Source organism: Theropithecus gelada, chromosome 1, assembly GCF_003255815.1.
Source record: "Theropithecus gelada isolate Dixy chromosome 1, Tgel_1.0, whole genome shotgun sequence".
NCBI lineage: Eukaryota > Metazoa > Chordata > Mammalia > Primates > Cercopithecidae > Theropithecus > Theropithecus gelada.
This window is the reverse complement of record NC_037668.1, coordinates 46,284,376-46,298,600: the sequence shown is the minus strand read 5'-3', so window position 1 is coordinate 46,298,600 and position 14,225 is coordinate 46,284,376. Positions and strand designations below refer to the sequence as shown.

The window sequence follows — 14,225 nt, the reverse complement described above, 5'->3', positions numbered from 1 at the left end:
AGAACTAAAGTTTCACCTTATTCTTTGACACTGTGCTGTTTCAGTGAGCTCACAGAGAGGCTTAAAGCAACAGCATCCATTGATCAAATATTGGTTAGGCATTCACTAGAAATCTCGCAGCTGCTTGGCACTAGAGGACACAGTGGGGAGCAACAGAAACACAGTTTCTACCCTGATCCTCTAAATTAGGTCCAAAGGCTTCTTGGACACCCCTCAGAGTCCCTTTTGGAGCAGCTGCATAATGACAATCAATTGAGTACACGAAACCTTCAAAATGCTTTTAATTTCTTTTAATGTGTAACAGTTACGCCTGAGTTACAGAGGAAGCGCTTACAAGCAGCAGGTAGTTAAAGCAAATACCAGTTTCTCTTTCTAATCTACTACTCCATATAGCTGAATAAATTATGGTGCGATTATATTTAAACACACACCTCACGCCCACATGCCCACGCACACACCCCACTCACACCCTCACGTACACCCACTCACTTCTGCATGGGGGAAAATGGCTGCGAGTCAAACACGGAAGCAACAAAGTTGCAATTACTAGGAAGAAGGAATGATCTAGAGTACTATGTAGATATTTCCCAGGTCAGGGAATTGGCCGTGTCAGAGTTGACTTGAAGAAGCATCAAATACACGGAAGTCTCAGAGCGTTTCAAGTTGGCGGCTAGAGAACCCCCATTTGGTCTTGGTTTTGGTGCCTCTGCAGGAGGGGAGGAGAGAAGAGCTGTGTACCCCCAAAAAAGTGTCCAGCAGTGCGAGACACATTTGGGAGCTTGACGAGAAGAACATCAGCCTGAGAGAGGTCCCAGAGAACATCTTTTTAGTTGGGTGATGGAGTTTCACTGAGTCCCAGAATCCAAAATCTTGGATACTTCACCAACTCCATCTTAAAACACTGGATTCTGGCAGAGTGGTCAAACTCTGGGATCTGTCCTGTTCTCAAGCCAGAGTCAGATTTCAATCTGACTCTTCATTTTCCTTCTGGGCAAACCTCTCTCTCCATTCTTCTTTCCTTCTCTCTTATTCCCCTAGTTCTCTGTTTGCTCTGCCCTTTCGTGTTCCTCTGGCAAAAGAACATCAAAGGTAAATCAAGTATAAAATGGAAGTACAAAAGCATAGCTTGGTTCTTACACATCACTTCTTTTTTTCTTTATATAGCAAGAGAGAAATACCAAATGAGAAAAATAAAGGAACAAGAATGAAAGAACCCACTAGAGCCTGGAATGCATAATTTGAACACACAATATGAAGATATATCCCTACAGATGGTCTCTGGCACTAGCACGACACGCACTGTGGGGGATTTCTTTCCTTTTTTAGTATATATATATATATATTTATAAAAAGTCAACTTTCTATAAACGAACAGCACATCACCACGTTTTCCAACTATTGTACAATGAACTCAAAAGAGAACCCCCCTTAGAGAGGACCAACAGGGACTTGTGATAAGTTGGAGGAAGCAGCTCTTATTTTGCTACAGACTCTATTTACAGGGATGGATGGGGGTTGTATCTGGGACGGCCTGGCCACTGGAACCCAGGCCTTCTTTCTCAGGCTGTGGTCAGCCCCAAAGAGATGGAGGCCTTGTGTCTCTCGTTCAACATCACCTCTCGTGATGTTTCGAACTGCCAACACAAGGCTGAATTTTATGACCCAAGTTGGCCAGACACGTTAATATATGGGTTTTAGAGAGAACCTATCAGGATCAAGGGCCTCTTTCTGAAGCGGGTGGGGCCCCTCAAGGAATAAGTCCCATTTTCTACCAAGATCATGGCTTGGGAGAACTTATGTTCAACGTTATGAGAAATCATTTGGTTTATTCCCAAACAGGCCTTGGTTCCATTTCACCATCGGGATCAGACATCTGGGATTGGTCCTAGCATTGGACTGTCACCTCCTGGGGATAGGGCTGGGTGGTTTTGATGTCACCTGCCTGAGATCCCTGCTCCTGAGTCATAGAAGGTGTCAGGAGACTCAGACACTTTCTGAGCCAGGCCTCCAGGTGGAAGGACTGGCCATTCAAGGAATGTGGATGAAGAGTGGTCTTCAGGAAGAGCTGCTTTCTGCTGTGATAGCTACAAAAGCAGGGACTGGGTTACCAAGGGACAACAGAACCTTCTTTTTTGTCCCGAACATGAAGAACCAAAAGTCTTCTGCAGTGGACGCTCCGGTTGCAACCTTGGTTGACCTTGATGGGTCACATGTGTCTGCTGCTACCAAAGAGTCTGTTTGTCTCCAGTTATTCACTGGTTTCTCTAAACCAGAGATATGAGCCAGCCTGGCCATGGTCCAGGACAGGCTTGATATGACCAAGTCTGAAGATGAGAACCAGGTGAACATTTGTCACAGAGGTGACGTCCACGTAGGAGACTGTCCTAGAATCTTGCCAACCCAGCTCCCCAGGAGGGAGGAACTCAGGTTGACTCCCAGAGCAGCAGCCCTTTCCCTCTAGGAATGTCTTGTTGGCTGAGGGCAAGAGGCATGGATTGAGCAAAGATGTGGCCTCATGAACCCAGGTGGGGACAAGCAGTTTGGTCCAATGTTTGTGAATTCAGTGCTGTGTCTCCCATCCCAAGTACTTTGTACTCAGCAGCACCTGATAAAGGTGATGGAATGTAGATTACAGCGACAGTGATGGTAAATAGGTATGATGATTTTGATAAATAGGTAAAGGTGAGAAAAAGTTCCCAGGAAGGAGGAATCAGGGGTTTGAATCATCCCCCCAAGGTCCCAGCTCTTAAGAGAATGGAACTTCAGGAGGCCACTGGCATGGTCAAGGAAGGTGCCTCTTCCCTCTCCTCTGGAATTGTTGACATCTCCCTCTGCTCAGGGGTGGTAGCTGGAAAACTGGTCACATCTGCCTCAGCTCAGCTGTGCCAGATCAGGAGGCAGGGACCTCTTGGCTAAGACAGAGGCAACATTGAAAGATGCCACTCTGGGCAGGACAACAATATGCCCCTAACAACATGCCAGGGGGAATCGTCTTGTCTGTGGGGCAAACAATCCCTGTCCAGTCTAGAACCCTCCTCCAAAGCTCTGAGGGTAGCTCTCTGCATCCCCAGAAACGGAAAGGGGTCTGGGGAAGATGGAGGCCTCTTCCTAGAGGATGGGGCATGGTAAGGATGGGCTCGGGCCTCTGCGGAAGGCTTTGGGCAAAATCTCAGCTCCCTGGGGTGTGGACTTGCAGGCAGAGAGCTGAAGCCTTGGGCAACAAAGGCTTGCCCTCCCACAAACAAAGGGACCTGGTTGTGAAAGTCCCTTTTGAGCCCACTTCGTGCTCCTCCACTCATGTATCCTCAAGATTTTATCCCCTCCCCATCTCATCTGATTCAGCTAATGAAGGAAACTGAAAAGTTCTGTGGGCTCCCCAGGCCCCAGATGGGTTGGACATGGTGGGAACTTGGGCTTCAGGCTAAGAGCCCTCTGCTTCCAGAAGCCTGAGTTGGGTCCTTGTATCCTGGGCAGGCCCATGGCTGACAAGCCCCACCCCCATGTGCCCTTACCCTCTGGTTAAGCCTCTTCCTGGTCTCCCCAGTCTCCCTGACTGTGCTAGATTTCCCCGTACACCTAGTAGAGGTGTCTGGGGAGGGTTCTGAAGTCCTTCAAATTCCTGGGTTGGGGTGAGACTGCCCCTCTGCTGACTCCCCTGGGAAGACCCCAAAGCCAGAGTCCCCTCTCTGCTGGAGTCCCAATGTCTAGAGGAGGAAAGGGCTGCCGTTCTGACATTGAGCCCGAGAACCTCCTTGGAGGGCTGGCTCCCAGTGCATCCAGCTGAGAGTAGCCCTGAATGCTTCACATCCACCTCTAGCTAGGGCACCTGCTGGAGTTGGGTCCAAAGGGCTGCAGGACTTCCTCTCAGGCATCATCCTCCTCTGGGTGCCCAAGGTGTTCTAGGTGGGCCTTGATCTCCATGCCTGAGATGGCACAGAGGCCACCATGGGATTTGACAGGGGAGGACTTCAGGCTGACCAGAAACCCTCCTTGGGGAAAGTGGGGAGCAGACTCCAAGGGCATCACTCTGGATCCCTAACCACAGCTGAGTGACAAGCTGGCTGTCTACCTCCAGGGTGCCAGTGATGAGAAGCAGGTGGGTTCCTTTCTTGGCCCCCTAGGACTCCAGGGGGATGAGGAGGCAAGGCTGGGAGGTTCAGGGGTCAGTTAGGGTTGGGCTGGGAATTGGGCTGGGGCAAGTCGCCCCGGGGGCCCTAGTAGGCCTGGCCAGTTTCCACAGGCAGAAGTCCCAGCACAGCGGAGTGCTCCCCGAGCTTCATGCGACGCTGGGTGGAGAGGCTCACGTTTTTGGCCAGATAATCAACAGCAGCTGGAAAAAAGAAGAGACTCTGCTAGAAATCGAGGTTCTTTTTGTTTATTCTTCCATTCACTCTATTTACATCCATCCATCCATCCATCCATCCATCCATGTCTATCCATCCTTTCTTTCATCCATCCATCCAGCTTCTATCCACTCATCCTCTTCTATCCACTCATCCTCTCATCCATCCAGCCATATCCATGCATCTATCCACCCATCCATTCTGTCCATCCATCCATCCATTCATCCATTTATCCATTTTCTGTCCTTCTATCCATCCATTTATCCATCTATCTATCCATCTATCCATCCATCCATCCTTCTATCCACTCATCCTTCATCCATCCATCCAGCCAGCCCTCTGTCTATCCATCCTCTATCCATACCTCATCCACTCATCCATCATCCATCTGTCCTTCCATCCATCCATCCTTCCATCTATCCATCTCTTCATGAAGCTCTTTCTCTCACCTCCTCTCCAATCATTTAGCAAATATTTATTTAATGCATTGTGTGCCCAGCTCTCTGGTAAGTTCCTAGAGAGGCACAGAAGATTATCCACGTTGCTGAGAAAAGAATTAACCACCCCTCAATAAGCCCACTACATACACCTGCTATGGATAAGGCCCTGTGAATCCCTGAGTGCAGATAATGATGAGGGCAAGGTCTCTCTGCCTTTTCTATCTGTGCCCAGCTTACAGATAAGGCAAAGCAAGACCTTTGCTGCGAGGCCAGAGTGGCTGTGGGTGAGCTGAGGGATCCATGCAGAAGGAGCCAGGACACAGATACGCAGGGAGCTGAGATTTACAGCTCTGTCCATCTGGTCACCCAGAGGAGACAGATGAGTGTCTGAGGGTGTACGTGCCTGACAGTGGTGCGTATTTGTGTGTGTGAACAACGGAAACAAGAATTTCCTTGAATAATTGGCCTGCACATGAAAGTCCACACAAGAGCAACATTTGCACACACACGTGCACATGTGTGTGTGAGTTGTGTGCACCTTTGTGAATAGATGAACTTTGGGAATGCCAGTGCATATGCAGGCACTGTGTACAGGTGAGTTCCAACTGAGCCAGGTACCTGTCTCTATATGTGTGTATGTGCAGGGATGACCCTTGACCTGCATGTACATGTGTTCTGTCTTGACTGTACTAATTCTGCCTTTCTGAGGCTACAACAGAAATCAGCCTTGACCAAATGATTTGGCTGGGGTGTGGCCAAGGCCTCCAGAGGCACAAGGATGCTGCCTCCCAAGCTGGGATCTGTGGCTGTGGCCAGTCCAAACCCCTGGGATCTGTAGGATCCAGAAGCAAGAGGAAGATGGAACGAATACTGCATTAGGAATTACGAGGCCTGGCTCAACACCTGTTCTGTCACCTGCCCACAGGGGACCCTGTAGCATTCCACATGCTTCCCCAAGGTTGGAGGTTTCTCCCTAGGGCAGGTGGGTGGAGCCAAAAGGTGATAGGCATGGCCTGAGGATGAGGCCAGGGAGGCCAGGTGGGCAGTGCCAATCATTGAGCCATGGGAGGCCATATTGCCTAGTGGCTCAAATGACAGAGGTTCAAATCCCGCACATGCCAATTTTTAACGTGTGATCTGGGGCATCCCACCTCACCTATTCAAACCTGTTTCCTTGTCTGTAAATTGGGGATCGTAACAGCACCTATCTGAGGAGCTGTTATGAAGGTTAAAGGAGAAATGCGTACAAAGTGGCTAGCTAGTACTGTGCCTGGCACATTGTGAGCTCGAGAGATGTGGGTTTGGAAGCAGTGGAAGACTAGGATTGGGATTTAGTAAGCAAACATGGCCTTTGATGCGGGCAGGAGGAGATGGAGCAGCAGATGAGGTGGCTGCAGTCCCAGTTACCTCCTGCTCATGTGGCCCTGGGCACATCACCTGACCTTTCTAGACCTGCTTCCTTGTCTGTAGAATGGGGAAAACAAAGTTCAGCTTCCTCCAGGGCTGCTGCTAAAAGGATGAAGTGAGACAGTGTTCTTTAAGATGGTGGTTACAGGCCGGGCGCGGTGGCTCAAGCCTGTAATCCCAGCACTTTGGGAGGCCGAGACGGGTGGATCACAAGGTCAGGAGATCGAGACCATCCTGGCAAACACGGTGAAACCCCGTCTCTACTAAAAAATACAAAAAACTAGCCGGGCGAGGTGGCGGGCGCCTGTAATCCCAGCTACTACTCGGAGGCTGAGGCAGGAGAATGGTGTAAACCCGGGAGGCAGAGCTTGCAGTGAGCTGAGATCTGGCCACTGCACTCCAGCCTGGGCGACAGAGTGAGACTCCGTCTCAAAAAAAAAAAAAAAAAAAAAAAAAGATGGTGGTTACAGAGCACGCAGGGGCTTGGCCCTCGACATTCCCAAAGGATGTGCAAATGCCCTGGGGTCTCTCTGGAGTGTCTGAACTCTGTGCCCCTCTGCTTACCAGGCTCCAGGGTGGGTGATGAGAGGAAAGTTAAGTCTGTCTAGGGTCTGAGCTGAGCCCCGGGGGACTGCCAGCCTTCCTCTGAAGTCACTTGGCCTCCAGGCTCCCAGTTGGTAGAGCAAAGTTGGTGGCAGCCAGCCCGGCCCTGCCTTGGGTCTGCCCCTTCCTCTGTGTGAGGGTAGGGCCATTCCCATCTCTGGCTTTGGGGGGACCGTGCAGCCCTGGCCACACCAACTCTACCACTGGGAGCCTGCCTTACCCGGACTCCAGGATCCATCCCGTTAAGAAGCCTCATTCTTAGAGGGACAGTAGGAATAGAAAGAGGAAGAGCCAGTGTTTACAGAGAGCTTGTTCTATCCCGGTCCTGTTCTAAGCATTTTGTGCTCATTTTCCATTTAACTCTCACAACAACTCTATGAGGCTGGTAGTGGTAGTATCTGCATCTTACAGATGATGGAACTGAGGCTCTGAGAGACTGCACCACTTCAAAGATCACACAGTTCATAAGTTGCGGAGCCAGGATTCAAACCCAGGCAGTCTGAGCCTAGCTCCCAGCCACCCCTGCAGACTCCTAGAGAATAACCCTTTGTACATGCACAACATTTTACAGTGCACGAGGTGCTCTACACCCCAAATTCTACATTGATCCCATGTTCTGCTCCAGGCAATATAAGCGATCTGTCCAAGGGCACACCGCCGAGGCAGGTGACAGTTTCCCTGAGTCACAGCAGCCACTGCCTCCCCTCCTTACTTCACACCATGCCAGCCTCTCACACCAGCCTCTCCAGCTATTCCTGTGGGTGGGCTGAGAACTCTGGCTTTTTAAACAATTGATACATAATATTTGCACAGATTTATTGGGGTACCTGTGATGTTTTGCTACATGCATAGAATGTGTAATGATCAAGTCAAGCTGTTTAGGGCATCCATCACCTTCAGGATTTCTCTTTTCTGTTTTTTTTTGTTTTTCGTTTTTTTGAGATGGAGTCTCGCTCTGTCTCTCCGGCTGGAGCGCAATGGCGCAGTCTCGGCTCACTGCAACCTCCGCCTCCCAGATTCAAGCAGTTCTCCTGCCTCAGTCTCCCAAGTAGTTGGGATTACAGGTGCCCACCAGGACACTTGGCTAATCTTTGTAGTTTTCAGACAGCGCCGTGTTGGCCGGGCTGGTCTCAAACTCCTGATCTCAGGTGGTTTGCCCACCTTGGCCTTCCAAAGTGCTGGGATTACAGGTGTGAGCCACTGAGCCTGGCCCAGTATTTTTCATTTCTATGTGTTGGGTACATTTCAAGTCCTCTCTTCTAGCTATTTTGAAATATACAATACATTGTTGTTAGCTGTAGTCACCCTACTCTGTTATCAAATACTAGAACTTACTCCTTCTATCTAACTGTATGTTTGCACCCATTAACCAACCTCCCTTCATCCCCCTCCCTGCTTCCCTGCCTCTAGTAGCCATCATTTGACTCTGTCTCCATGAGGTCAACCTTCTTAGCTCCCACGTATGAGAACATGTGATGTTTGTCTCTCTGTGCCTGGCTTATGTTACTTGGTAAAATGACCTGCAGTTCCATCCATGTTGCTGTGGATGACAGGATTTTATTCTTTCTTATGGCTGAATAGTATTCCACTGGGTATATATACTATATGTTCTTTATCTGTTTATCCGTTGATGGCTACTTACGTTGATTCCATATCTCGGCTATTGTGAATGGCGTTGCAATAAACATGGGAGTGCAGGTATCCCTTTGATACACTGATTCCTATCCTTTGGATAAATATGGTCGTTCTAATTTTCACTGGCTTTGAATAATAATGAGAACAACAAAGCGAGCACCCTCACTTGTGGACCACCTACTGTGCGCTGGCAGGCATGACCACACCCATTTCTTTCAACTGCCCCGTGCTTTAGCTATGAGTGTTCTCCTTCTATAAATGTGGAAACTGAGGCACAGAGAAGTCACTGTCCCAGAGTCACATGCAGTGTGTGTCATGGAGGAACCTGCATTGGTCCTGCCTGTGCCTCTGGCCACTCTGTGCGCCTTATCCTTGTCAGCCTCTCCCAGTGACCAGCCCATGGCCCAGCACACAGTAGGAGCTTGCCAGGCTCTGTCTAGGTAGCCAAGGAAACACCAGGAAAGCCAAACTTTCCTGACGACCCTGCCAACTTCAAGGGCACCCAACAGGCTGCAGAGCCTGCCTCTCCCTGGGGTGGAGCCGAAGGGCCAGCGAGGGCAGGGCTGTGACATTTCTTATTACGGCCTCCGTCAACGGCCCTCCCTGTCCCTCTGTCTTTACGCATCTCCCCTTCTCTGCCTCGTGCCCATGCCTGGGCTCTAAATGTCTCAAATTAGATTAATTGGGAGTTGGCAGGAGATGTGGTGGTGATGCCAACCGGTAAACAATCTCAGCCGTCAGCGCCTCGTCAGCTCGCGGCCCCAGAGGAGGACCCTTCTAGACACAAATTCTTATTAGACTTGTCAGATCTATTAAAATTCTTTTCACACTTCTGCGTTCTATCAGCCCCATCATTAGTACGGCCCTGGCCTCTGGGAACACCAGGGCCATATTAATCTGCCGTGTACCCCATCCCTGGGCCCCTGCCCCCACCCCTCCAGAGACGAGGGAAGACAGACAGGTGGATGGACAATGGCCAGAGAAGGAAAAGGAGTGAAGGTGTCCCTGGGAAGATGAGAAGCCCATGGAGAGGAGGGGGAGGACTCTGGGGCCTAAGGGTTTGGCCCATGTGTATGCTCGCTCAATGCACACCTGAAGGTGGCTCTCCAGGGATCAGGCTGCAGGTGTGGCTGTGTACACATCAGTATGGGCTGCCGGGAGGCCTTGGGCAAACAGCCTCTCTGGATCCCAGTTCCTCATCCGTCCAATGGGAATAACCACGTGCACTGCATAGGGTGGCATGAGGATGAAATGCCAGACCCATAGTAGATGCTCAATAAACGGCCATTCCTCCTTCCTTTACACATGCACATTTTGTATATTTGTATCTTAAAGCTGTGTGTCTACACATTAGTGAACACTCACATATAAACCCCTCTCTCTGCGTGTGCATCTGTCCATATGCAGGTGCATGTGAAGCCGTGGACGTGAATCCACGCGTGGGTGGGCTCAGGTGTGTATCGCTGCTGAGTGGCCTCCACAAATCTGTGATTTGAAGTTAGGAGACTTTGGGTCCACCATTGCCATGCTGTGGGATTTTGGAGAAGCTACCTAGCCTCTCTGAGCCTCATTTTTGCACCTGCAACCTGGGGACAAATAACTTAGAGAATGACATGAATGAGGAGCACGCATTTTGCCCAGTGCCCTGTGGTATGAACTTGGGCAGAGGACAGGCGTCAAGAGATGACAGGTGGACCTGGGCATACACAGGCACAGTCCAGGACATGGGACTGTTGCACACATGCCAGGGCATCCCAGCCACAGATGGATTAAGTTGCCCAGGGATGTGGGGCAAGTGGTTAGTGGGAACACGATGTGTCTTGGGGCCTCCAAAATGCCAAAGGAGAGGGAGGTGGTGCAATGGAAACACTCTGAGATGGCCAAGTCTAATCTGTGGCCTCCATTTCATAGATGGGAAGACTGAGGCTCAGAGAGGCAAGTGTGTGGCTGGCCCACACTAATTGGTGGCAGAAGAGGGGACTTTTCCTCCAGTCCTTCCCTCTCAGCACAGGCCTGGAGTCTCTGTGGGGTGAGGTGGGGTCTGTGCTGGGCTCCCTTTGGGGAGGGCTGGAGAATGTGGCCAAGAGGAGCTCTGAGCTATTCCCGGAGAAGCCAGGGCAGCAGGGGTGGAGCTGGAAGGGGAGTGACAGGAGGAGGAGAAGGGAGTGGAAGGAGAGGATGGAAAGGAGAAGAATGGAGTTGGGGGAGGTGGGGGAGGAGGAAGCTGCTCTGGCTGGCTTTGCCCAAGCAAGAGAACAAACCCTCCTTTCTCGCCTCCTAGGCCCCTTCCCTTTTGATCCCCTCCCCTGCCGCCCCCATGCTGACTTTGGGGTTAATTTTATTTCCGAATTGAGCAGGCGCCCCTGGAGCAGGGCACCGAGCTTAGGTGTGACTAACCCCCGCCCCAGGCCGGCGCTGCTGCTGCCGCTGAGGTCACTCTAAAATATTTATCAAGAGCATGTGTGCCCTGCTCCATGCCCAGGAACATGGGCTGGGTCAGGAGGTCACCCTGGGACCCTCTGGAAATTCTCCCATGCACATGCATGCACCCTGCTCTCAAATATACACGCAGACCCCCACACACACATTCATACACACACAGTTATACATGGTATATGTCTACACCCAGATGTACATCCATACACACGTACACACAGTCACACCTATGACATACCCAAACATGCACTCATACGCTCACCCCTGTTTACACACTGCACACAGAGTATGTGTGTCCAAACACAGGTACTCCCAAACACACAATCACAGACTCACTGAAGCATGTGTACATGCCTCAATGCATGGCTATACACATACACAGTCACACATTTACACACTCATATGCATCTATACACACGCATATGTGTTCATTATACATATCTACAAATTGACACATGTATACCTACGCCAAACATGCAGGCACACATAAAGACACACTCAACCATATGTACAGACTTGAATGCACATTTAAACATGTTTGTTTAAGCAGACACATATACTTACATATATGTGTGCGCACATGTGTTCATACACACAAACAGATGTGCACATCACGTGTGCACAATATGCTCATTTATGTGCACGCATGTGAAGTCATATACACATATGCTCACACGTGCCCAATGACACATGCGTGTATTCACGTATATGCAAATATGCATGCAGTAACACATGGGTGTTGAAATACTCAGATGCATCACATGCACACACACACGAATTGTAACATGTCCCAACATATGTACTCACAAACACCCATATACACATATGTACATACACATACGCAAACATGTACACACACAGGAAGGGTTGTGAACACAGCTGGGAGGTGGAGGCCAACACAGCTGGCCCTCATTTGGCAGTGGAGGCCAATGCCACGTGAGGAGTGGGTTGGGGGGGTGGGCAGGAAGCAGAGGTCAGAAAGGCTGGCCCAGGGCTGGGCTGGGAGAGAGGATGCCCTCAGGGATGGGGCCTCACCCTCTTGCCACACGCCCTTCTGATTAGTTTGACACCAGCAGGTGAGGCCTTTGCAGGGAGGTGCGGCAGGAAGAGTGACTGGTGACCTCCAGTTCCCTGTCCCATCTGGGCGTGCCCCACTGCTGGCCTTGCCAGGTGGCGGAGGCTGTGTTCAGACCTGCGTTTTCCAGCCTTTGGTCTGAGGGTCTACGGTCCCTGCCTCAAGGCAAGGCACAAAGGGGATAGCAGCTGAGATGGGTGCACGGGACCATTGCAGAGTTTGGAGTGGAGGAGAGAGCTGGAAACACAGCTTTCCCATGCCCTGTGGCAGAAAGGGCAGGGTCTCCCACTGAGCTGTCCAGCACGGTGGCCACCAGCAGCCCATGTCTACCAAGCACTTGAACTGCGGCTAGTGCAACCGGGAAACCGAATTTCAAATGTTGATTTCACTTGAACTAATTTAAAGTCAAAAACCAGTCTTCAATTGGGTTATTTAGTGGTTGGAAAACTTACAATTTGGAACACTTTGGGTGTGTAAGTCTATTTTCTCAATTGTAAACTGTATGAAATTTAAATACAGATCAAATATTTCTGTTGAAAACTCAGTGTCGGAATTAAAATGGGCTGTAAGGGTAAAACACACACAGGATGTCAAAGACATAGCATGAAGAAGAGAATGTAAAATATCTCAATAATTATATATGAATTGCATTTTGAAATGATACTCTTTTGGATGTGCTGGGTTAAATACAATGTTAGTAAAAATAATTCCATTGTTTCTTCTCCTTAATTTTTTTTTTTTTTTTTTTTTTTGAGACAGTCTTGCTCTGTCACACAGCCTAGAGTACAGTGGCGTGATCTCGGCTCACTGCAACCTCCGCCACCTGGGTTCAGGTGATTCTTGTGCCTCACCTACTTGAGTGGCTGGGATTACAGGCACGTGCCACCATACCTGGTTAATTTTTGTATTTTTAGTAGAGACAGAGTTTCACCATGTTGACCAGGCCAGTCTCGATCTCCTGGGCTCAAGTGATTCATTTGCCTCAGCCTTCCAAAGTGCTGGGATTACAGGCATGAGCCACCACTCCTGGCCTGTTTTCTTCTTATGTTTTAAAATGTGGCCACTAGAAATGTTAAGTGACCACTAGAAATGTTAAGTGTTGTGTTGTGTATTATATTTCTGTTGGAGCCATAGCAGGGGCTTAGCCAGGAGATGTCCTGGGTTTTGCTCAATTCAGTGTCATTTTAGGTGAACTGTTCTGTCTTGCTGGACTTCAATTTTTCCATCTGTAAAATGGACAGTCCCCCCTCCGACACCACCTTGTAGCTCTCCACAAACAAGCAGGAGGCCCTGGGGGTAGGAGAAGGAATGGGGACGGGGGATGCCCAGGGCACCAGGCACTCACTCTGGCCGTACTGGCTGTACTGATAGCTGGCCACGGGGTCCACGCTGTAGCCGGTGGTGCTGTAGGTGGGTGGGCAGTAGGCCTGGGAGGTGGGCAGGCTATCTCCCGGCTTGATGGAGTCGGCCCGCTGGCTGCAGCTGGCTGAGATGGAGGTGGCCGAGTCCAGGCTGCCATGCAGCGGGGAGATGGAGAAGTCAGCCTGTGGCTGCGGGGGCACTGCGCTGGGGTTGCTCAAGATGCTCATCACCTGTGGGGAAAAGGCCATTAGTGCCAGGCTCACCGGACAGACCCCAGAGACATGAGCACACTGGCACAATGCCAGGCTGGCCCTGGAATGCTCTTTGCCGGAGTTGTTCCCTTGAAATCTCTGTCGCTTTGAGGTCCTCAGTTTACCTGAATTGCGTGCCCTCATGCATGGGATGGCTGCTGGTGTTCGGTGTTTCTCTTGAAGGAGGGTCCTGACCCAGGGATCCTCCTTCCACTGAGAGCTCAGCAGGGCCTTACTCGCCTCTCTAGCTCCAGGGCCTGGCTCTAAGGGGCACTCTGGGCCTGTCTATTGAATGAATAAATGCGTGAATGAATGCGTGAATAAACGAACTGGCTAATGAGGCCTCTCCCATCAGTCAGCGAGTTCTCCAAGCTCAGAGAACTGTGCCTCCCCCATCAGACTGGGATGGCCCCATCTTCTAACACGAACGTTACAGCAGGACTCTGATCTGTCTGGGGTCACTGGGTGTGGCTTGCTCTGCCTGCCACTTTTCTGGACTCCGAGCTTCCTGTCCCTTCGACACCAAAGCCCACAGCCAATGCTTTCAAAGAGGCTTGCAGGCCCCTTCCTTTGATTCTACCAGCTCCTGAGGTCTGTGGCCATCCCCTCCTTCCCTGCCTGGCCGGGTTCCCCAAATAGGAACTCACTGTCAGTGCTGGTAACACAGACTACC

At 50.4% G+C, this 14,225-nt stretch overlaps 1 protein-coding gene across 4 annotated transcripts in view; it reads right to left on the bottom strand.

Moving 5' to 3' along the window:
• Positions 1 to 275: 275 nt before the first annotated feature.
• The window catches only part of PAX7 (paired box 7), a 118,984-nt gene continuing 105,034 nt past the window's right edge, over positions 276 to 14,225 (bottom strand). For 2 of the 4 annotated variants that reach the window (XM_025401348.1, XM_025401354.1), the window contains exon 8: positions 13,039 to 13,531. In XM_025401348.1, coding sequence (XP_025257133.1) covers positions 13,124 to 13,531 — 408 coding nt within the window. In that variant the 3' untranslated portion in view covers positions 13,039 to 13,123. Of the gene's footprint in view, positions 4,331 to 13,038; positions 13,532 to 14,225 lie in introns of those variants that run through there. The other 2 variants (XM_025401359.1, XM_025401369.1) reach the window with 2 other exon arrangements.